The 23,362-nt window shown below is 35.9% G+C and overlaps 1 protein-coding gene across 4 annotated transcripts in view; it reads right to left on the bottom strand.

The window, feature by feature from the left end:
- Window positions 1–23,362, bottom strand: part of IPO8 (importin 8) — a 50,930-nt gene that overhangs the window by 13,893 nt on the left and 13,675 nt on the right. For all 4 annotated transcript variants that reach the window (XM_055807851.1, XM_055807849.1, XM_013302701.3 and 1 more), the window contains exons 5-21: window positions 22,529–22,685; window positions 21,390–21,479; window positions 20,474–20,568; window positions 19,793–19,877; window positions 17,187–17,321; window positions 16,254–16,353; window positions 14,521–14,597; window positions 13,144–13,260; window positions 10,817–10,906; window positions 9,967–10,132; window positions 9,199–9,359; window positions 8,630–8,755; window positions 6,859–6,925; window positions 6,040–6,165; window positions 5,459–5,556; window positions 4,330–4,425; window positions 2,656–2,876 (exon numbers count right to left, since the gene is read on the bottom strand). In XM_055807851.1, the coding sequence (XP_055663826.1) occupies window positions 2,656–2,876; window positions 4,330–4,425; window positions 5,459–5,556; window positions 6,040–6,165; window positions 6,859–6,925; window positions 8,630–8,755; window positions 9,199–9,359; window positions 9,967–10,132; window positions 10,817–10,906; window positions 13,144–13,260; window positions 14,521–14,597; window positions 16,254–16,353; window positions 17,187–17,321; window positions 19,793–19,877; window positions 20,474–20,568; window positions 21,390–21,479; window positions 22,529–22,685 (2,007 nt within the window). The remainder of the gene's footprint in view (window positions 1–2,655; window positions 2,877–4,329; window positions 4,426–5,458; window positions 5,557–6,039; window positions 6,166–6,858; window positions 6,926–8,629; window positions 8,756–9,198; window positions 9,360–9,966; window positions 10,133–10,816; window positions 10,907–13,143; window positions 13,261–14,520; window positions 14,598–16,253; window positions 16,354–17,186; window positions 17,322–19,792; window positions 19,878–20,473; window positions 20,569–21,389; window positions 21,480–22,528; window positions 22,686–23,362) is intronic.

The raw sequence follows: 23,362 nt of genomic DNA, 5'->3' as shown, positions 1-23,362 counted from the left end.
TCCCACTGTTGTCTTCACTGATGAAGACATGAAGTCTGCAGGGGTGGACCCAAGAAAGGGTTTCAATCAAGCCAGAATTTGTTTGCATTTCTGTCTTCCCCTGTTCAATTAGGCCTCTGAATATCGGGCTGCTCTTCAGATGATGGCCTTTACTACCCTTACTAAAATAAATGGTCTTCCAGAAGCAGTGCTGTCCTGAGGGAAAGGGAGGAAGAAGTTCCTTACATCGCATCGCAGTGCCCAACAAGCAATACTATAGCAAAAGCCTTACACCTGGAAGTCACGTACTGAGGAGACAGCACTGAAGAAAGAGTCACTTTTAGATTTAAGCAATATTACAGATATTTATTGCACTGCTGGTAGCAGCAGATCAAAGAGATACATTTTAGTCTGCTGCTGCCATTCAAGTGCAGAGTCTGATCAGAATCTAGCATCATGATCTCAGTGTTTCATTTTCATAGGTGTTGTCAACTTTTGTTTCAGCTCTGAAAGATAATTTAGTTGCACAGTAGTTGGAGTAGTTAATGCTTTTTGAAAAGCAACACAAAAGAACTGAAAGCTAAGCTGTAGCTCACAGGAGTACTTCAGCTTGGAGCCTAGTCAGATCTGCAGTCCTCTGAATCTGTATCCGACTAGTTTCTCTCTGAATGCTCCAGGGATGAACGGTTTAAGGCTATACATCTCTTTCATTTTTTATTTCTTTTAAAAAAGGAATGACAAGTTTACCTTCTGTGAGGAATATCTTCCTTCCTACTGTCTCTGTATGCATTCAGCATTTGATATGCAGTAGAAAAAAGTGACAGCACAAAGAGCTGAATCTCAAGAATTTTGCTTCAGTCACAAAAAAAAATGGTACATGGAAATCTTGCTCTTTTCTAAATTAGGTAGATATAAAAACAATCTAATAATTAACAATAGTATTACCATAAGGTGTGGGAGAGGCAGGCTTAAAAGTGCCATTTTTCAGCCACTGGCACTCCAAAGAAACGAAGTACATTGGGTCCTTTATGCCTTATTTGTCATCAACTCAAGTAACCCCTCTAATTGATAACACATGTATTTATGTTAAGATACAGGATGTACGTAGACATTTAATATGTGTATCATGTAGAAGTGGTCAGAATGCTCGTGATAATATGAACTGTTCACAGACCTAAAATAAGGTAGTCTATGCTGCAACTCTACCAACTACTACACTTTCATTCTCATCCCACTAAAATGTGTACTTATGACACAGGAGGGAGGAAAATAATTTTTACTGTGTACATTTGGTATGTGCTTTAAAAATAATACAAAGGACATGCTGAGAGCAAAACCCACGTATATCAGTTGGTCACTGATTGACTGGGAGTCACTATTTTATGACAGTTATGAAAAAGGTACTGCAGTGCTATAATGCACCACACAGTTCTAAATTCGTTCTAAGTTCAGTTCTAAACACTGAGGCAATAATGTAGCTATATCAAGATGGCATACAATTCTGTTCAGGGAAGATTAACTGAAGAACCGGTATGGAGGAAAGCTACTTGGATGACCAGGGAATGGAGAAACCACCTTGTAAGAAGGCCCCTAGAGACTTGTTGGAAATTGGAAAGACAAGACTGTACCAATAAAAAACAGGTAGGAAAAGAACGACAACCTAAAATAAGGTATGCATCTATGGGTCAGGAGCTGCCTGTCTTGGTCTGTGCTCATTCGTGGCATGACTCTGACCATACTGATGCTTCACTTAGTCTGCTGGCATACATTATGCACAGAAAAGACACATTCTAAGCCTGCCCGTACACCTGCAGTCAGATGTCAGCCTGCAATGACAGAACGTAACTCACAGCAGTAAGGTAAGAGGTAGCTGTTTACTGTATCTGACTGTCTGCTTGGTCCTTAAGTAGATTTGAATCTCACAGTCAGACACCACATCTCAGCTGAGACGCAAGCACTAACTGTCAAGCACTGGACTTGACATCCACCCAGCATCAAGTGCATGCTTAGCCACGTGATGACAGGCTTTGTCCACCTTCATTTACTTCACCAATGTTCAGCTCCTGCCCAAGTGCACACTAGTGAGTGTACACATGTTCAAGGGAGGTCCAGAATGAAGTTTAAGTTCAGGAGTATGCTGAACAGTCAGTACATCAGTGGCATAATGATAAATATGCAAGTTGATCATCAACAACTCGCAGGCATTAAAATCAGCATGTTGGATTCATTGGACGGAATAATTTTTTTAAAAACTTTAAATGGAGCAGTTAAAAATACTTCATAAAATATGTAACAGAAAATATGCATACGGTATTTCAGAAAAAAGGTTAACATCTCGCTGAAATCCTGCTGGTCAGCTCTGAATACTACCCTCAATGCATGCTGGAGAAGCAGATAGTTTGTGATTAAGGAACTTAAAATTAACCTAAAATATGACCTGTAATGTACCCTTGTATCCTCACAGCACAGAAAATTCAGCACACAGCTGAACAGACCTGAAAAAGTTACACGGTCACCTTTACTGGCATCACAGCCATTAGATCTGGTGTGGATTTCTGTTATATAGACTCATCAAGGAATGAGAACTCTTCCACCAACATGACTAGGGACACAAACAGAAGTGAACAAAAAAAGATCAAAACCATAGACCTCTGAAAGAAAAACCACAATACTTGCCCAAGAAAACAGTCCGTGTCATTCATCCATTGGTTTATGAACTGTGCAGTGATAGGCTCCGGATTGTGTGGAAATCTGATGTTCTCTAAGGTGTGCAGAAGTAGGTCAGGATTGTAGTAGAGTGCAGCTATGGCAACCTGAAGACACATGGTACGAAGCTCGCTTGTTTTAACTCCTCTAGTTAACCGCTCCAGAACAGCCTCCACAAAAAGTGGAATACACTGAGCATATAAATATAAAGGAGAAGAAAAGAGAAAAAAATCCCCAACAAACATGCGTTATGTATGTTGCCAGATTATACAAAAGTTTACAATAATTTTATCAGAATTGAGTTAATCAGAGTTAACTTCAGTTAAGTCCAGGTATAACCTAGGAACATATTCTATTAACTTCCTAGCATAAAAGCATTTTAAGCCTCTGATCACATGATTATAAATCTTCTCCAAAACAGCTATTTTCTGAGCTAAAAATTGCCAATGTTATTCTCAGCACAGAGGAGAATATTTGGGGCCATTTGGTGGAATTCATTCTAGCACTTATAAAAGGTTTAGAAAAGAAGTCAAAGATATTCTGATCTTTAAATAAATCAACAATTTCAAAACTAACAGGCATTAAAAATGAAACTACCTAAATCAGCAAGACAAAGAAAAGAAGTTTTTTCCTAATAAACATAAAGTAGTGTTAAATTTCTTATAGAAGTTTGAAATAGGTGTGTTTATTCAGATAAAAGCAAGTACGCACAATTTCTACACAATGAAATAAACATTTACATCTATTTCAATGTAAAGGTTTATTCTTTATAACAATTTGGGAAGCATTATGAATGTTTTAGTTTATGAGTTGCATAAAATAAAAAAATCATTTCAATTCACAGAGTTGTGGAGCTCAGCTAAGCCTTCCAACACATACTTATTTCAATGCAAATGCATACAATTCACTGTAATCCCTTCCAGGTTTCCTTTAAAAATAAAATCTTTCAGGGAACGTTTTTATCTTCAATGACTTCAGATTTACATTAGTAAAGTTATATTGGTTTCAGTGAAATTAACTGAAAACTTATCACTGAAGTCCACAGATTGCACTGTGGCAACACATATTAAAATAATTTAGGTTGGAACATTATGTAAAGAATGAGACCAGAATTTAGCCCTTAATAGGAAAATGACTACTAGCTAAAAGTGTCTTCTAAGAAACTCTTAAAAATTATGAATATGTTTTTCCCAGCAATCACAATCCACCCATGCTAAAAATTCTTCATTCCCAAATGCACTGAGTAACTCAAAATATTAAAAAGAGTCTAGTCCATATTGCTTGGAGAAACAGCTTCAGTAATTGGGTATGTATAGTTAATCTCTCAGCCACAATAGTTTTAACAATGTGGTTTGCATCAAAAGGGAAATCCTATTAGGAGAAGGCAAAAACAGACAATCCTGCACATCATACTATATACTTATCATCTATATTCATTTTCCAGTCATGCCCACTAATATCTAATCACCAAAAAAAAGAAAACCCCCAAACTTACAAACTCTCCTGAGCTCGTTTACTTCTTTCTGTCTCCATTCCTACACTTTACATTACACTCAAACTCTTGAATTCCAACTGCTTTCCTCAGGAATCAGACACATATTACTGGAAACCAGTAAAAGAGAAAACCTGTTCAATATATATCACCTGGTCAATACCCCGTCCTTTGCATTGAAGAACAATTACTTCTAGGAGTTTAGCTGCATGGCACTCTGCATCTTCTCCTGCATCTCCTGTTAATACCTACCAACCAGAAAGACAATTTAGTTTGTCAGTGTTAACCACTGACAACTTTGAAAGCAAGTGTTCCTGTACCTGCATACATCAGAAAACCTCTACACAGCGTATACACGCCTATTCATGCTTTATTTTGTGAGGAATTAAGACACATAAAAAAATCATCTCTACAGGGCATAAACAAAGAAAAGTGGCTAAAGATTAATTTAAAATTTTAGAAGAAATTTCTATAGTTCTTTATGAATGTTAGTATTCTTTACATGTCATCACTTTCTCTTTTTTAAAGGAAATGTTACTTACAAGAATCATTGCCGTTTTCCACATTCTGTTTCCATTTTTTTTACTTCAATTCTAATAAATATTGGCAGATTAACAGCCTGGCAAAGCGAAATCCTACCTTTAGGCCAGTGTCTGATTAAAAACAAGATGTATGCAATCACTCTATGTATATGCACATATGTTTGAAACTGACTGCTTCTTCTCAGTACATTTCAACTCTATGGTCAGTGCCAATCAAACCTGACAAAGAAGCAGAATTCTCAATTTCTGTAAGTTTCTTAAAAATAAGCAGGTAGCTAGATGCCTAACACTTTAAAATGGCCAAAATTAGAGAAAGGCTGGAGCAGGATCTCATACTTTGTTACACATGAGAGAATCAGCGTAAAAGAGAAACATTACACATGTAGAAAGAACTTCAAATGAATTCACACCTTAGCTGACAACTAGAGAATCCAATCACAAGATACGCGACCCAAGGAAATCAGGCTTCATTAATTCCTCTACTTACCAAAAAAGCTGTTCATAGAAGAAAGTCAAGATGAACAGCAACTTTCTCCCACACAGATTTGTGCATGTAATTTTTTAAAAAGCATGTCACTTAAAAAGTGTGAAGGTGCTATCTGTACTTGGAACTGAGCAGAGACTAAATTTCATTTCGTTCTGAAATGACTGGCCAGCACCTGGGACATTCAGGTCATTCCACTTAATCTGACTGTTAAGTACCAGTGATAAATGCAACAGTAAGAATCAGAAGCCTTACCTTTTTACACATAGCATAAATGATTTCTAAGTGTTTTGGGTTAGACAGTAAAGTATCAGTGTCAATGGTCACATAATTATGCAAGAGAGGCATCATATCTGTGGAACAGGGAGAGCAAAAGAGAAAAAAATTACAACTAATACATGCAAGTACTAACCAGTGAGGCTGTAGTTCTGTAATTAATTCATTAGCTCAGATTCTTGGATATGGTTGCAAATTCAAACTCTGCAAAAGTCTGTTTTAGCAGAATTCTTCATAAAGTGCACCATGCAGAGTGCATTCTCAGAAGAGGAAATAGAATAGGATCACATTTTAATTAATTTGTGGTTTCACATTAGCTTCGCGTATTTCAACTTTCTTTGAGTTCAGGACCTCCTACAACAACTGATCACACTGACAGATTTGAACATGCTTCTAGTTAAATATGCTCCTGTCATACTCCTACGCTAAACAGACGGCCAGGGTATGACTCAAATACTTGATCAATTCAAAGCAAGACACTAAATGGAAGCGACCCTTATTAAGGTCATCTTCAGAGATTAATTCCCAAACAGTGGAAACATGAATAGAAGTGATCATACCTGCAAAGTACTCAAAGCAATCCTGCTGGAAAACCTCATATAGAACACCTAAAAGCTGCCACATTTGAGGTGAAATCATCTGGCACGTCAAGCTGTAGGCCAAGGAGAGAATTTCTTCATAAAACTCTGGAAAGGAAAAACAATTTGAAGGGAGGTGCTTTAAAAAAATAGCTTGCAAATACCTTGAAATCTGAAACCAACCCCCAAGTTATATAACAACTAAAGGACAGTAATTAGTAACGAAATCAGTATGTAGAAAAATAAAACAAATTGGAAAAGACTCTTTTGAATGGGCCATATGTTGGCCTATATTTACAAAACTATGCACAGTTTTCCATTATAATGGAACACACCCGAAAAATGTATTACCAGCACATCAAAGGCATTGCTTTGAAACAATTTACTGAAAAATATTTTTATTTTCTCAACCTTTGTTTTTTCTTAAAGACCTTATTACAAAACTGTAGCTATTTAGTGCAGGGTACTGATAAAGCAGTAATTTAATTGCAGACCGTGTCCATAAAATACCAATATAATTGTAGACATTGTCCTTTAACACAGCTAGCTAGAACTATAATCAGAACTGCATCTTCTGCATTTGCGTCTGACCTCCAAACCACAGGAACCAGCCTGACTAATGCACAAGAGGGCATCAGGAGAAACAAATCATAAATAAAAATTAACACCTTTTTTTCTTTAAAATAGCACACACAAAAAAAGATGAAGTTCTCTTCAGAAACATAGTATTGTTTGCAATAATTAATTTAAGAACTTTTAATGTAAAAACATGTGTTTCTACAAATTATCTCTAAAACATACCTATAACATGTTTCTGCAAAACAAGGCCAATGATCTGTAGACAAATACTCTCGAGCTGTTGAGTTATCTGAAATGAAAACATAAAGCAGTTTATTTAAAAACTCAGAAATACAGTAATTTAATCAACGTATTTGACTAATTCAGTTTGAGAAGTTCTTCAAAGCAAAAATCACTTTTTAAATGCTGCATTAACAGTCACAATATTATGAAATAAGGTCTTACTGATATAAGTACTGCACTTTGCAATACACAGTATTGCTTTAAGACATGTCACTTAAAGCATTTTTCTTAATTTAAAAAAAAATACCTCATTTTATGGTTATTCCACAGATCCTATCAATAACTCTCTCTCTTGCCCTGTCTGGATATAAAGTAACATTGTATTCAAACCAAAATCTTTGAAGTAGAAGAGTTAAAAGGAAGAAAGGAAGAGATGCTTTTCCTTAAGATGTCTACAGAGAGCTTCCCAGAGTAGACTCAGCAAGAAGAATACATGCAGAAACTGGGAGCATACAACTGTACTGAAGTCAGGACTCAGCCTTGCCACGTTGGACAGAAGGACTACATTTATGAATTAAATTACAAGGAGATCTATATAGCCACATTGTAAGTCTAAAACCAGCAAATACAGAAATTTCATGTTAGGACGTCAGGCTTCTGAGCTTTTTCTAGCAAAGGGATTAAATACAGCACCAAGATTCATCCACTTACCTTCAGACACTTGACTCAAAAGTTATGATCCCCTAAACTCCCTCCATACTTAATGGTGAAAGGGAAGGAATTTCTAAGGAGTTTTCAGCCTCATATATCACTTCTAAAATGATCTAAGATTCTGAGATGAAGAGCACTCCACACAGTATTTTAGTTTGTGCTTCACACAACAGAAAAAAGCTGCTAAATTTACACCAAAAAAACCCCAATCCCAAAGGATAGGCTAAAACCTGAAGATCCACTTCGAACTACCATTACTGGTGCTCAGCTGAACTACCAGATTTCACTTTAGCTTTCAAAAGCTGCAAGGGGTTCTTGTAAAGGAATGAATGATGTTTTGAAATCCAAAGGAACACAATGGTCTTACAAGAAAATAATTAGTATTTTAATTAATGTACTTTTTAAATTATAAGCTTCACAAAAAGATTTCACACTTGCAATGAAACATTCTCATTGTAAAACAAAGAGGCAAAACAATCTAGGACAAAACACTTTTATGGCAACTGAGCTTAAAGTTACTGACTGACTTTGCCTCTCTGGTCAGTCACTGAACTCCTTCCTACTTCAGTCAGCCCAAGTGGTATGGGCAGAAAGAATCTCTTTCTTCCTTGCACGTGAAATGTAGACTTAAATTGCACCACAACTGGGAGACCAATTCCTAGGACTTCTATCCAAGAAATTGCTGGGTAAACATCAAAATATGAGTCACCACTGTAAAAAATGAGCCTTATGCAAATTATTTCTCCCTAAAAACTACTGTAACAGTCTGTAATACCGTTATCCAATGAAATGTTCACCAGAATAAGGGCTAAGGATTTTACCCTCAGACTATAAATTCCCCTTGAAGTTGAGAGGTAAACAATTAAGAAATCACAAAAGTAAACTGGGCTTTAAATTCAGATTTGTCAGAGATCACTTGCTTCTGCTATTCACCATTCTGCTATAGTAAATGCACATTCATGTCAACTCAAGTGATGCAACATACATAGAAGTGCTTGTTGTCATGAACAAAAGGCACGAGTGAACAGCAGAGGAAAAGACGTATAAAAGAAAATCTCACCTCCTTGTGATCTTCCACAACTGTCAGGATAGTGTCAATTGTGTGCAAGATGCCCATGGCCATAACTGTTTTGTCCTCTACTTCCTCATATTCCTCACTCTGGAGTACTTTACCAAATATTTCAGCCTATGAAAAAAACACAACCAACTTGACATTCAAGAGCAAACTCACATTTCTAATTTGTCATGGAAAACCAAGATAGCTAATGCAACAGCAGCAATGCCTTATCTGTAAGAGCTGTCAGCATTGACAAATATGCTCCTTACCTTTGAAAGGGGACTATAGAAAATTAAAAACACCTCTTTTTTTGAGAACTCTGGCGATGTTAAGTAATTTGAAATGTGAGATAGTTAGAACTTGGCTCATTAAAGCCAGTGACAAAATTCAGTATCTTTGAAAAATTCACGTTTTAAAGATGTTTCATACAAAACCAAAGTTTTGCAAATATTATAGGTGGACCTTCATAAAGATTACTTTAAACAGTGTGCACTTCAAACAAAGTTCATTAAATGTTTGCCAAACTAGACATGTGCTTCTGACTGGACTGTTATTTTACTATTGTCTCTTACCAGGTGTTGAGTCATGTCAATGGCGATAGTAGCTACTTCCTGACTGTACTCACAGATCATCTTCTGGATTACATTAGTAAGATCATCATTTTCCGTCTCTCTAACAATGTGCAAGAGCTCTTGCATAACTGGCCTTACATAAGGCTTCACATATTCCTTGGCTAAAATAAAACAATTGAAACTAGGTGAAATCAACTATCCATAAACACAAATATACAGTATCTCAAAACTACTGAGTAACTGAGTACTCTTGAACAAAGTAATTTTTTAAAGTTTAATTCACTTAAAAAAAAAAAAAAAAAGGCCAAAAAACCTACCCGAGGCACTTTTACAGCCTATAACTAGCAGACTAACAAAGTAAATAAATTGTACATTTACCACATTCAGTGCTGAAACATCATCTACAACAAAGATCCACTGTTTTGGGTGAATACATGCCCTCATACACAGGCAGCATTTGTTCTTAAAAATACATGCTATTTCACTTCACTAAAGAAAAACAAAGGCAGGTGCTATTCGCTTCATGAAAGCAATATGTTGATTCTAACTTCTTTTGCGCAGAGAACTGCTGTAAAAACTTCAAATCAGAATTCTGGGATGCATACAGTAACTAATGAGCAAGTGAAACTGTCTAAACATGATGAAATGTTCTGAAATCTATGTCTTTAAACACTAGAAATGTTTACATAAATCTTCACCAACCTCCTAATCTCTAAAAAAAAATTAAAAATAATCAGTGTATACAACTGATGAATCACTGTAGCATACCTTGCTCTTGGTTGCTTATTAATGTCTGAAGAGCTATGGCTGCTTCTACTTTGACAGGCATTTCCTTATCATCAATCAGGCTCTTCTTTGCCAACTCTACTGCATTCCTCAAGTTTAGCTCGTTGTGAAATTTCAAAGCACTGAATGAATGAAGTACCCAACAAGACTGCATGACAAAAAGAAAAGCAAGTTAGGGACCACTGCAATTTTTAGCATTTTTTAACTGATTCAAAACCAATGCTAACTATCTCTCTGTTCGCATGTACTGTTGTGGGGTTTTTTTCTTAATTACGGTGTATTCATACAGTGAATGTAACACAGTTTTTGCACTCAAGCAATTCTTAATTTCCTTTCCCAAATTCCAATAAATCCCATAAGTACATAATTGGCATTCACAGTTTTGGTCCTTCTGGGAGAAAAAAAAATTAAGAACAGAAATTAAAGAAAATTAACTTTGTTTGTGACTGATATGGACACTAGGGGGTTTTCATAAAGCTACACTCCAACTGACATTACCTACTCTGTTGAAATCCTACCTGTTCTTCACAGCCATCCAACCACTCTAGTTATTGAGATCTGCTAACAAAAAATGGTCACAAGAAGGGCACAACCACTGCAATTATGCAGACTGATTGAAGATGTAAACATTAACATGACACAGAATACCATCAATTCATTTGACTGACAGATCATTTTTTAAATCAAAATGCTGAAAAACTACTGCACAAGGTTGTTATTTGAAATTTTACTATGTATTTGCTTTATTTCTTTAATTCACATTCAGAATGAAGTGGAACTGCAAGGCTAAGGATCATGGCAAATACTGAAACTGAAGAACTGGTAAACTTACTCTAGCTCTGAGATACCCCAGGTTAGACATGAACAATGGAAATACATGATTCTGTAACATCAGCTCCATTTGATCCTTGAAGACACTCTTCTGTTGGTGTAAATAAAAATTAATTTTGGAGACCATTCTTTTTTGCACATACTTCATTCTAGTCAGTAACCATTTCAGCTATCAACCATGGGAAATACAATGATTTGTCTATGTAACATAAAGGTATTCTCTCACAAAGACATCTAGATCTCGTAGCTTGAACTGAACAAACCTCATAAGCATAGCAAGTTCATAGCCAGATTAAGTGAAAGAACTGTACATAGAATATTCAACTCCACATTACTCATTACAATACTGTAAACTGGAATTTTCCGTTTTCTTTAAGGCAATTGATTCCAGCTTATTTTTCTTAAAAAAATTAATTAGGATCTAGTACCTCCATTCTTCTTACAAAGGAGTACATACATGCCTGAAGATAAATATAAGCTTAGTATGGAACATATATGAGTTTCAAATGACCTACTGTTACTATAAGCATCAGAAGTAACAAAAGTAACTTCAATTTTTTGTGTGTTTCTTAATAGACTAAGCTAATTCCTTTGTGATAGAAATCTCCTTGGCTGGAGAAGGATATTTGATGAAAATTATCCTTAATTATTACAACCTTGGCCAACCCCAAGATATTCACAGGAAGCCAGGACCATCAGCATAGAGACTTGGGACCGTCCGGGCACTTACAGCCCCAGGATACTCGAAAAGGTATATGCTGTTACCATCTAAAGGAATGATTCAGTGGCTGAGATAGGAAGAGGGTGAAAGGGGACACTCAATACAAAATATAACTTGGGTGATCACACTACTACTTCACCAATGCATACATAATTTTTTCCCACACTGATTCCCCTGCCCTCAGAGAGGCAAATGAAGAACTGAGCAGAGAAAAACCACAAAGGGAAAAGAATTTTCCCTTGTGCACACAGGTCAAAGGTTTGCAGGCATTAAACTGGAGCCACTATGGAAAGCCAGGTGGTTAAGGCAGGATCGCTGTGTCTACGAGCTCCTTGCAATCTATTATCTCAGTCAGCTCACCAGCCAGAAAGCACAAATCAAGTATTTTACACAGAAACAGTTAATGGAATTTTTCAATCTGCCAAATCCCAAACACAAAATATTCAGAGTTGAGAGGAGTCTGCAGTGTTCAGCGATTATTACTTTTTTTACAATGTATATTATAACCTCATGTTTCAAGACTGAAAATTTCAAATAAGAGTGGTATGCTGGAATAAATCCTTTTTATTTCCTCAGGTTTAGAAACCCCCAAGTCAAGATGAAAGGCTCCTCACAACACAATGTTCTCTTTCACTGTTATACTCCGGCATGAAGGAGGGCATTTACAATCCAACGTAATCTACAAAATTTCCACAAAAGTTACTGATGTTTCAGGATTTCAGATCAGATCACAGATTGGTACATCGGTAAAAAATAGATGGTAGATGTTTTTAAGATGTTGCTTGTAACATGAAGACATATCCTGCACAGAAAACTCATACATAAAATAAAATAAACTACTTTTAAAAGGAAGCCTCCAGCACAACGCTGCTATTCTCAGGCTAAAAGTGGTAACTTTTTGGCAATAACTTTTGACATGGAGGGGGCATACTTTAGACTCCATCGTCTACAGAAGCGTAAAGGAAACCGTAATTTATATTACATTAGACAGCAACAGTGTGGATTAAAACGTGTACTCAAATTCCAGAAAAATAATCAAAATTCTGAGGTACTGTCCATAAAAAAATGGAGGAAGAATAGGAACTCTATGCTCTTTCCAGCTATTTTCAAAACTCCCAACTGGCTGATGAAATAAGACTTAAAGCCACACATTGTAGGGTAAGAAAGCTGGAAAGCTAGACAACACATTCCTGCAACATGTTAAGTAAACATTTTTCTGGAACCAGAAGCAGCCCACAATAGCACAGGCTGTTTGAGGAGTTTGCTGAAGAATCATAAGCAATGTTATTGATGGAATGCATGTTTGCTTTTTTAACACCCTTCCATTTCACAAGGAAAGCGGGAGAGGACCAGGGGACTGTTCTGTAGCAAACAAACGGAGCTTTGGAGCAACCTAAGAAGACAAATCTGCATATAAAATGGGAATATAAAACCCAGGAAAGAATGTTAATATTTTTAAGAAACAGATTCTTATTGCACAGTACAATCTCTCTACAGACTTCATAAATATGGCCAAAGGCTAGCCATACTTTATAAGCTACAACTTTATCAGAAATGGCAGTTGATAATAAGAACTACTAACCTTTTTCACTTCTTTACCCACTTACCTTCAGTAAAATATCTGCTAGGGATCCTATAACGTGCAAAGCTCCATCTTTTTTCCTTGGATCAATGTTTGGCTCTGTCAGAATCTGGTAGCAATAAGCCATCATTTTTGGTAATACCTACACAAGACAGAAAACACACAATCTCCTTTTGTCAAATTATTTTAATAGCATTGTTAAAAAAAATCATATAATGTTTTTAACTTAAAGTAGAAATTTTTTTCTTGGCCAAAGCAACTGTGAGGTACTACATGTAACATCTTTCCATAGTTAAAACTGAGAAGATTTCTTTTTAAACTTTTCAGCCAAACTTGTCAAACAATCTCCTTGAAATCTCACATTAGTAATAGTAAATAAGATATTTTTATTGTTGCCTTGAGGCAAATCAAAAAAGGTAATGAAAAGGCAAGAGGCTCAAACAGTACCTCACCATTTTTTTCCCTTAACTTCTCTTCTGTCTTGTGTCACACATATATAAATACATACATGTGTGTATATGTACGTATGAACATAATACATATTCAAGAACACCTTGGACAAAACCCTCATAAACTTATTTTAATCTATTGATTTTGGCAGTAACTTCTACAGTTGACTAGACTTAGAAAGGTTTCTTCACAAAACCAATTGTTTATTGTCATTTCCACACCCACTATGTGCTTTTCAGATATTATGACATTTTGACAATCTCAGTACAAATTATGAAAATGAGAAGGTCAGTGGGCAAGGACGTTTTTGACAATAAAGCAGTGGAAAGGTCATAGGCTATTCCATCTGACTATGCTCTTCTCTGAAGATCCATCTGGAAACAGAGTTCCATGTTTACTGGATGTTAAAATGGTACCCAGAAAAAAGTTGGCCGTTTTAGCAAACTGTTGTGTGCTTTCCAGGGCTCGGCTGGATACTCCTGCACAGATCACTAAGTACAGAAAGATCTACAGCAAAGCTATGCCCTCATTTAAAAAGTAACTATGAAATTGGTTTTGTTCTTGTTAATTTCATTGCTGTCAACAGGATTTTAAATAGTATCAATGAAAATTAATAAAGATCAGGTTCTCTTTTCCTCCTGCTAATTTGGGAAGCTCAGAACAGCCATGACAGAGGCTGTTTGTAAACTCTGGAAAATACCAGTGCGTCTATTCCAACTCAGTTCATATCTGGCAGGTTAATTGTAAAGCTGCAAGAGGAATCCACTTATTTATTTATACATACACACATATTTTAATTCTCCCATAATTAATAGCACTCAGCCAGAAAAGCATTTGACTATGTATTAGCAAGTAGATTTTTCAAGACTAGCTTCCCATAGCATCTTCAAATTTGAGGGAAAATGACATTGTTAAGAAAACTTCACATAATTAAAAAACACTAGTTCCATACCTCTTTTCTCTTCTTTGCAGCAGTATAAAGGAGATTCTGTGCTGCTGTTGTAGTGGATGCATAATCCTCAAATACATCTAACAAATTGGGGGGAAAAAAAAAGGTAAAAAAGATACTCCTTTTCTGAATGACATACCAATAAAGTTTTTATAAACCATTTTGTTTGTGGTATATCACAAAATCAGAGTGAATATTTAACTTCAAAACTATTGACACAGTGGTCTTCACTTCATGGTTAAAGAGTAAGACCCAAGCTTATGTCACATAGCTTATGAAAACATTTACTTCTTTCCTTCCAAATCTGCTGACGGCTCATCATTGCCTTTATTAGGAACGCATTATTTATTCATTAATTCTTTTGAAAACAGGTATTTAAGGGATGAAAAATCCTGGCTTTTTTTTAATTAAAACCACTATAGGAAGAACAACAATACATTCCAGCACCATCTGTGTACCATATGTACACATTTTTGGCTTGATATTATTAAAACCTCATGGGAAACTTTTTGTATGTAAAAAGTACTTGGATCTGGGGTAGTTTTAAATCTGCTGAAAGCTGAAGCTTTTTTAGCTTCATTCATTACAAGTAAACCTCCTTTAATCACATTGAAAATACAATTTATATCTTGAAAAAAAAAATCTGTTCTGCCAAACATGTTCTAATCCAAATGTCCCTACACAAATCAAATAAAAAGATCTAAAAACATAATGTTAAAATGTGGTTAAAGTTACACACTAACTTTTCCTGAGAATGTGAAGATAAATGATGATTAAGAAATACTACCAGACTACTGGAATTCTTGTTCCAAACGAAAATGTGCCTCACTAAACTTCAAATTAATGTACTTTTATGCTTGAAGGGTTTTTTACCTTCCACAATACAATTTAGATCTGTATTTAACTGTTTCAACTATATATAAAATAGGATTCACTATTTACACAGAAAGAACCAAAAATCAGCAATGTGTTTGTGCCCCAGTGACCAACACTGTATCATGATTAATTTTTTTGCCTAACAACTCTCCAAGATTTTTCTGTGAAAATTTAAATTCTGTTTTCTCATATGTGAATCCCAAATCAACTAACTGGAAGTTTACCAAATGCTACATATCTCCATGGTGCCTGGCTTACAGGAGTTTTCTGCTAAAACTGCTGTATTTTAAAAGCATCCTTCTCTTTTTCAGTGACATGACTCTTTTAGTAACAGTAATTATTCATAATATGGTCCTATGTGATATTCCAAAGATTTTTGCACTACATCTTTGAAAGAATACATATATCTAATTGTCTTACAATTCAATAACAATAATTGGTAACAAAATGCTGAAGACTAACAATTTTCAATAGGGAAAGAGCAAGTCAGGCCTCTTCTGGTCAAAGCGAGAGCTGCAAGAACTTGCAGGCAGCTGGCACACTGCAATTCTGGATTCTGAAACTGGCATTAAAAAGTGAGCATGCCAACCTATTTGGGCTGCACTGTGCACATGTGAAGTAGGAAAAAAAGTTAAGATAATCATTTAGTTTAAAGCTACCAGCCAAGTGGCCAAAACTCACTTGATCTGCCGCCTTCTTTTAACTACAGATTGGTGAGATTTAAGAACCAAATTTTCTTCTTCCTATTGTTCAGGACACTGGTGAAGACAGAGACATTACAGTGGCCATGCTGTGAATTGGGACTATAGTGTACAGTTACAATGAAAGCAAAAAAATAAACGTTAAACACAAACATTTACCGAATTTCATTCGGATATATTCATATGGATCCTCTTGCCAGAGCTCTTCATCCTCATCTTTGTAGCACATTAGAGAGAATATCACTTCTTCTGTTATAGTCTAATATTAGAGAAGTCAAATACACATAAGCACACATAAAATCAAATTCCAGTACAGTTTCCCTCCACTACACACTAATTTACTCAACCTACTTTTCTGAAAAGTAAAATTCTTTTAATCAGTGCTCTTTTATTTTGGCTATCAGAAATAAACTTACAATATACATACTTCCCTTCTGCAACATCCTTACACATCAGTAATTATATATTTATAATAATACAGTACCATGCAAAATACACTTCAAGACATACATCGTCTATGAACAGCAGAACATCGTATTCTGCAGAAGGATCTCACCTTTGCAACACTTAACATGAGAATGGATTTCAGAGTCCTTCCTCCTAACAGTCATGGGATTAATTAACTACAGCAAGGGAGCTTATGACATGAAAAAATAAAAGCATAAAAATAACTTTTCACTTGTTCTTAGTTCACTTATGAAGCATGTCCTTAACACAGAGTTCAATACCTTATAGTCGATGTTCTCTTTGCATGACAATCAATTCTGAATTTCCAAATCTATAGACAATTCTGAACACTAGCAACTAATAAAAGCCAGAACATTATGACTGTCTGGCAGACTTCAAAAATAAAAATAAAGAACTTATAGAACAGATTCCTTAATTGAGGTTACAATATCTGCAATAAAAGGTAGTCATAATACCAATAAAATCAACCGCATTAATGTATAAATGCTATTTTTTGCCCAGATCGACTGCTGCATCAAAGATTCACGAAACATTCTTTAAAACTGCAGAACTGGTGGGGGTTTTGGAGTTATTTTAACCACGCTGATGACATGCAGTGTTTGTGACTGGGTTTTGTGCACTGACCTGTATGTGTGGCTTCATTTGCTTCCATGTTACAGAGTGAATAACCCCCTGGTTCAGATAATTTAATGTTTGCTGAAGAACACGTGGCGCAACATAGTCTTTTTGCCTGTATTGGTCTAAGATTCTTAAGAGAACCTAAAGAAATAAATTGATATTTTTAAATAAAGACCGAAAATTCTCATGCATAGACATGCAGTCCACCTCTTCAGTGAATGTACATGGACAGAATAATTGGTTTTATAGCAGAGGTTCTACTGTTAGTAATCACTGAAATGCCTTTGATCCAAAAAACAGAGATCACATAAATGTTAAGGATCAAATCCTGCAAGCATTCATGTACATGTCTACCTTTACTATTAGCCCTACTATGTGATCCCTTGTGATTGTAAGCCAAAGTTATACTGCAATGTTCACAGGCTCCCAGTTTACACAAGCCTCAGCAAAATTTGGAATAGATAAGGAAAAGACACAGTGATATTTTCAAACTGGTTGGCTTCTAGATCTGTTAGTGGTGTCTGTATTAATTTTTTAATGACAGGCCCCCAAAGACAACAAATTACTTTGGAAGAACAGTGATAAGAATAGAAATACTAAACTAGAAAAGAAGAATAGGTTACCGTTTAGATCTGTGAATCAGAAGAGATGCAAAACCCTTAACTTCAATTACCTATTGTAAACATCAGATAGTATCGCCTAGCATGCTGCCACAAACTCCATCACAAAAAGCTTCCTTGGTATAAAGGCTTGCTGTACTAAGAAAAACCTACAGTACAAAGCCACTAATCTGCACTAATGGCAGATGTACTCTTATGTGTTAATAAGCGTAAGAATTGGCATGTACATGAACAACAGTAAAAATCAAGGGCACTACATAACAAAACATTGAATCACGTCTTTTCAGAAGGCCAATTCTGCTTCATAATTCTTCATAAGATTATAACAAATCTTATTGTGAACCTAACTCTTTTATTAGGAATACTAAGTCTGATCTCAAGTCTTTTATACGATACGCTCCTTGGGCAAGAATTGTCTACATCTCATATAAACTCTACCACACTGTCAGCACTTAACAACTGATGAATAACTAATGAAGGCTTAGTAATGTAATATTCACGGTAGAATTCTTACTGGTCTGCAAAAAAATGTGACAAATCAGCATTTAAGAGCAGAAATGGAAGAAATGTGCAGATTGTCCAGTCCATTTAACTTGAAAGCTAAACTGCTCCCTCTGCTACATAGCCTAATCTCTTAGACAAACTTTTAAGTATTTCAAATGATAACTGCCCATGGGAGTCTATTTTTCCACTAAGGACTTAAACATTGCAAGGATTTTGGAATAGATATTAGACTGTTCCCCTTTTCAATTAATGCTTACAGCCTCACCACAACCATTCCTCTCCTTCATTCTTAATATTTACATATTTACACAAAATTAATATGCTAAGGGATAAACAATTCTGTTGTCAAACTGGATGGAGAAAAGTTGGTGGGGTTTTTTTTGCGGACAACCCTGGTATTTCGAAATCTAGTTTAAATTTGACTTGAAATGACAACAACAGTCTGGCATCCTGCATCAAAGACACCGGAAATTTAAGCTGTAAGATGGCTGTGGATGTCACGTCAGGGATATTTCATCTGGCAGCACGCTGAGGAGCCACATATTCTGGAAATACACATTATCCAAACACTTGTCACATGAAAAAACAGCATTCCCAGATGGTTTTCAAGGTTTACAGGCCAAAGGGAATCAAGAGCCCAGAATCATGAGCAGGAGAGTGTACTGCATTCTCCTGGCTTCTTAGGAGTCTGTTTGGAATTTGTAACCCAAAGCCTGGACACCCAAGAGCTTTAGCTGAGCCAAAAGCCTGGCAACTACTGCTCCTTGTCATCCAGTATATGGCGGGCTGAATGAGGAGGAGCTGTGCCAAAAACATCCAAGCCTGGGAGCCAGCACTCTCAGGGCTTTCAGGCACCCGGTAGCTATAGCCATTCCACCAAACCAGGGAGATGCTGGAAGCCCACGTTCCCAGGAGCCTACAGTGGAGCTGGCAGAGAACTAAGAGAACTCTGACAGAAATTGCCTTTCTTCTATGCAATTTTATCAGAACTGAACTGTGTCCACAACACCATGTTATTCACAAATAATTAGCATTCCCCACCCAAAAGAATTTCCTTGCAAACTACAAATTTATGCTATATTTTCATAAAATATGCTTTCTAGATATAAAGTAACTTCTATTACTGTTCTCCAGACACCTTCTAATCTGTCTGTATCTCCTTGAAATACAACAGTGTCATTACATTACTGTGCCTAAGTTGTTTGCAGCAAAAGCACTTACTAAAGACTGGTCTGAAAAAACCACGTTTCTATGACATGAGGCCTCTGCATCTATAGTTTTTTTTCTCTCAGATATATCTAGAATGTTTATATATGATGATAATACTGTTTTATCAGCACTTGTCTTGCACTTCTCAATCACTAAAAGGAATCCTGCCTGACGTTGTTCATTTTTGTTTAATGAATGAACTGCAGTACAAGCATACTGCTGAAAATACATTTCTTCAGAGAAAATGATTTCATTCAGAACCAAATGAACTGTACTTACCTGTTGTATGCCCACAGCATATGTTTTTAAAAAGAAGTCTGAGAATTCGAAGTATTCTTTAGTTACATTTCCAGGACTTCCATACCTTTGAAAAGAAGAGGACACAGATATTTACATTGTGAGAAGTCTACTGTAACTTCTGTTACAGTAACACAGTACTTTCCAAAACACAAAGGACCTTGAGTAGTCTTCCATCTCCAAAAGTATCCTTTCCCACAGGTTCCTTCTAAGCCATTATTTCCCTTATAATGCCCCATTTCCCTTTTCTTAGATTATCATAAACTACAATACTAAAGTCAAGTAAATATAGCTGCCTTTTAGTTACAAGCTCTATAACTTCCATGTTTATGGATTTATCTTCAAATCTTCCCCTGCCTTTACATTTGAGAATATAAGGACTTGTAGCTGAATGTAGTAAAAAAAAGAAAGCAGCACAACAAACCAAAATAAAAGACCCTGTACTTTTCCAGTGGGGCTAGTTTCTTGCTATCTTAGTCAAACAATTTCACTAAGAGCTCAGAACAGTCTGTGCTGGTGAAAAGCAGAGGACAGCAGCAGGAACACCTTTTTGGTGACCATGGGCTGTTAAATCAACTGAACTGTCTTGTCTAATTGCACCTCAAGTAACATTACAGATTTGTAATCCAAATTTATTTTTTAATCAGTTTGTTAGTTTTTTACCGTTCAAAAAGACGAGCTACAATATGCAGTGCCCACTTCTTGCATTTCCACCACACCAGCTCCGGTCTATCATCTTCGTCAATCTGCAAAGTCTCCTATAAATAAATACATTTATTTTAAATTAGCCGTGTGTATTGTTGAGATAAATGATGATTTAAATATTCCTTACCAAGTAAACTAATACAAATGCACAGCACTGACTAAAGCTTTGATTGTTACCAGTTATGTAACATTCACGAACTTTCAAATATCTTAATTAGTCAATGTACCCATATATGTTCAATACTTGTACAATGCCTGTACTTCAATTTTCAAAACTATGCATATTTAAAAAACAGAAACTGTCAGATATACTTGAATACTACATGGTGGCATGCACTCTGGCTTAAAACAAATATACACGTCCTAACCATATATTAATGCAAAGGCTATTATAAGAAAGTTGAGGTTGTGAAATAAATTTCTAAAACACTTAGGAAATGCCAGTTAATGTTGTACACACACAAACAAGAACTTACTTTTTTTATTTTGTTCTTTTTTTGTCTATTTTTATATTACTATTTTTAATTTTTTCTTCAAGAAACATTAAGGACAGATGAAAGAAAAAGAGTAATAGAGACAAATGACAGGTTTGTGATGACCTTTTGTTTCCTGTTTAAAACAAGCTGGCTAAAATACTTGGAAACTTGCAAAATATCCCAGATCAGAGTTTACATGGTGTCACTACCTCAGACAATGAATTCTGACAGCTTACATGATCTTCCTGCATTTCCGTCAGAAATGCCACTTATTACAAGGATAAGAATCTTACATAGGTAACACCTTAAAAAATGGAACACTTAGAATATCTTCACATTGACTGTTCCTCAAATGTCAACACCCAAGTATCAAAGGTCTTTACAAAACTAAAACTTACTGGAGGGACATTTCTGTCAATGATAGTACGGAAGATCTCCATCCACTGAGTCATAGTCTGGTTATTCACCAACTGGAGCGGCAATGCATACTGAAACAAGAAGAAAACCCACAGTCACACAATACAAATTTTCTCTGAAAAAGGTAAAAGATGTTTCTACAGTAGTTACATTCTGAGAAAGATGAGGTTTTAAGGAAAATTAAGGCTAATTAGGTTAGATAATCAATACTACTCTAATTGCTTCCTCCTTGGTACAATTTACAGAGGAATTTCTGGGCAGGCAACTGTTTAAGGAAAGTTCCTTGGTATATTTCTTCCTCTTCTTTCACAATAGCCCAGCTAACTTTTAGGGACCACAGTAGCATCTACATTATAGGGTTTGGGTAAACCAATAGTATTTTAGTAAGTGAAATGTACTCCTAATTACTACCTAGCTACTATCTAGTAAATCTTACTTCTCTATAAAAATCCAAAGGAAAGTGACAACATTCAGGCAAGCTATTGAAAAGCAAAATAGGATCTTGGGATCTTTTTAATCTGCCCCCCCCCCATCTAATAGCAAACTACTTTAACTTTTTAACCCGCAGTAATAATTTTCAGGCTACGCCTTATGTAGGATCTTGTTTTGTTTCCCATTCTCTAAAAGTATTTCCTCACCAAACTCATCCCTGTAAAAGCCAAACTCATCTCTGTACAATGCATGTGCATCAATAAATAATTTCTGCTAGATCTTCAGAAGATAACGACAAATGCCACCTACTGAAGTGCACTATTTGACAACTGTACCACTATATCCACTACTGACACTTTCAGAGGCCAACTAGCACAGTCTAGATGCTCACACTATTTATATCAGGTTATGTGTAACTTTATAAAAATAGGAACATTTCTCCAGTAAGCTGACAAATAGGACGTGCAGAAATACCTTGGTTCATTAAAAATTTAATCTGGGGGATCACATGACCAGTTTTGAAGTAGAAAAATCTATAAAGATCACATTTTTATAAAAACTGTTTATTGTACATGACTTTTCCCATCCAAACTGGTATTCTTACACAATCGCACCCATGAGTGTACTGAAGGGGGTCATTGTGCCCAGCAAAGCAAAAGTTTAGGTTTTCCTCTACATAGATGCCAACCTGAACAAGAGCATAGAAGATTTTTAAGATTTGTTTCTGAAGCAGTACAGAATAATGAGAGTTATCAGGCAGAAGCTGGATCATCTGCTGCTGGATCCGAGGCAAAAATATTTGCATTGCTGCTATGAGAGGATCTCGCTCCTCTGCTTTTTTGTATCTGCAAAGGAAACAAAAATGTTGGTCCAGGATCTACACACTGAAGATTCTAATGCTTATTCCGCACCAGCAATTTAATTTCTGTACCTTAAAAAATAAAATAAAATAAAAAAATCCAGCACTCACTCATTCACGCTCCCCTCCTCTAGCCCCCACCTCAACAATTTGTGCAAATTCCCTAACCTGTAAATACAGAAATGAAATCCAACAAATGTTACCTTATATAAATGCAGCTATTGGCAGGAGGAGCTAATGATCTTTACTACTGAATTGTCAGCTCACAGGAGCAGGGACTTGAATTCCTCTGACATTCATACCAATGCTAAACCCAGGTTGGGTGCTGAACAAATAGGACTGAACAGCCATTGAAAGGGAAAGACAGTTCCTTTATTTGTTAAAGATTCTCTCTTTCTCTGTTTAGATTTCTTTTGTGTGGTTTATAACATTCATACATAACAACCAATAATATCTTTTTTTAAATGAGTGAAAGTTCACTGCACTTCTAATTTACGTTTTGTGGATTTAGACTATCAGGAGGATGGTACAGGTAACAATATGTTCCAGGATATAGAAGTAACAAATAATTCGTATTCGTATAACCAGCATTTGGGGAATTTTCAAACAAAAGAAGTTACAAACATTTAAGAAATTTTTCACAGGTGGATTAAGTCAGATCAA

Source organism: Falco peregrinus, chromosome 6, assembly GCF_023634155.1.
Source record: "Falco peregrinus isolate bFalPer1 chromosome 6, bFalPer1.pri, whole genome shotgun sequence".
Lineage (NCBI taxonomy): Eukaryota > Metazoa > Chordata > Aves > Falconiformes > Falconidae > Falco > Falco peregrinus.
Note: the sequence above shows the minus strand (reverse complement) of the source record. Positions and strands in the feature narration are given on the sequence as shown.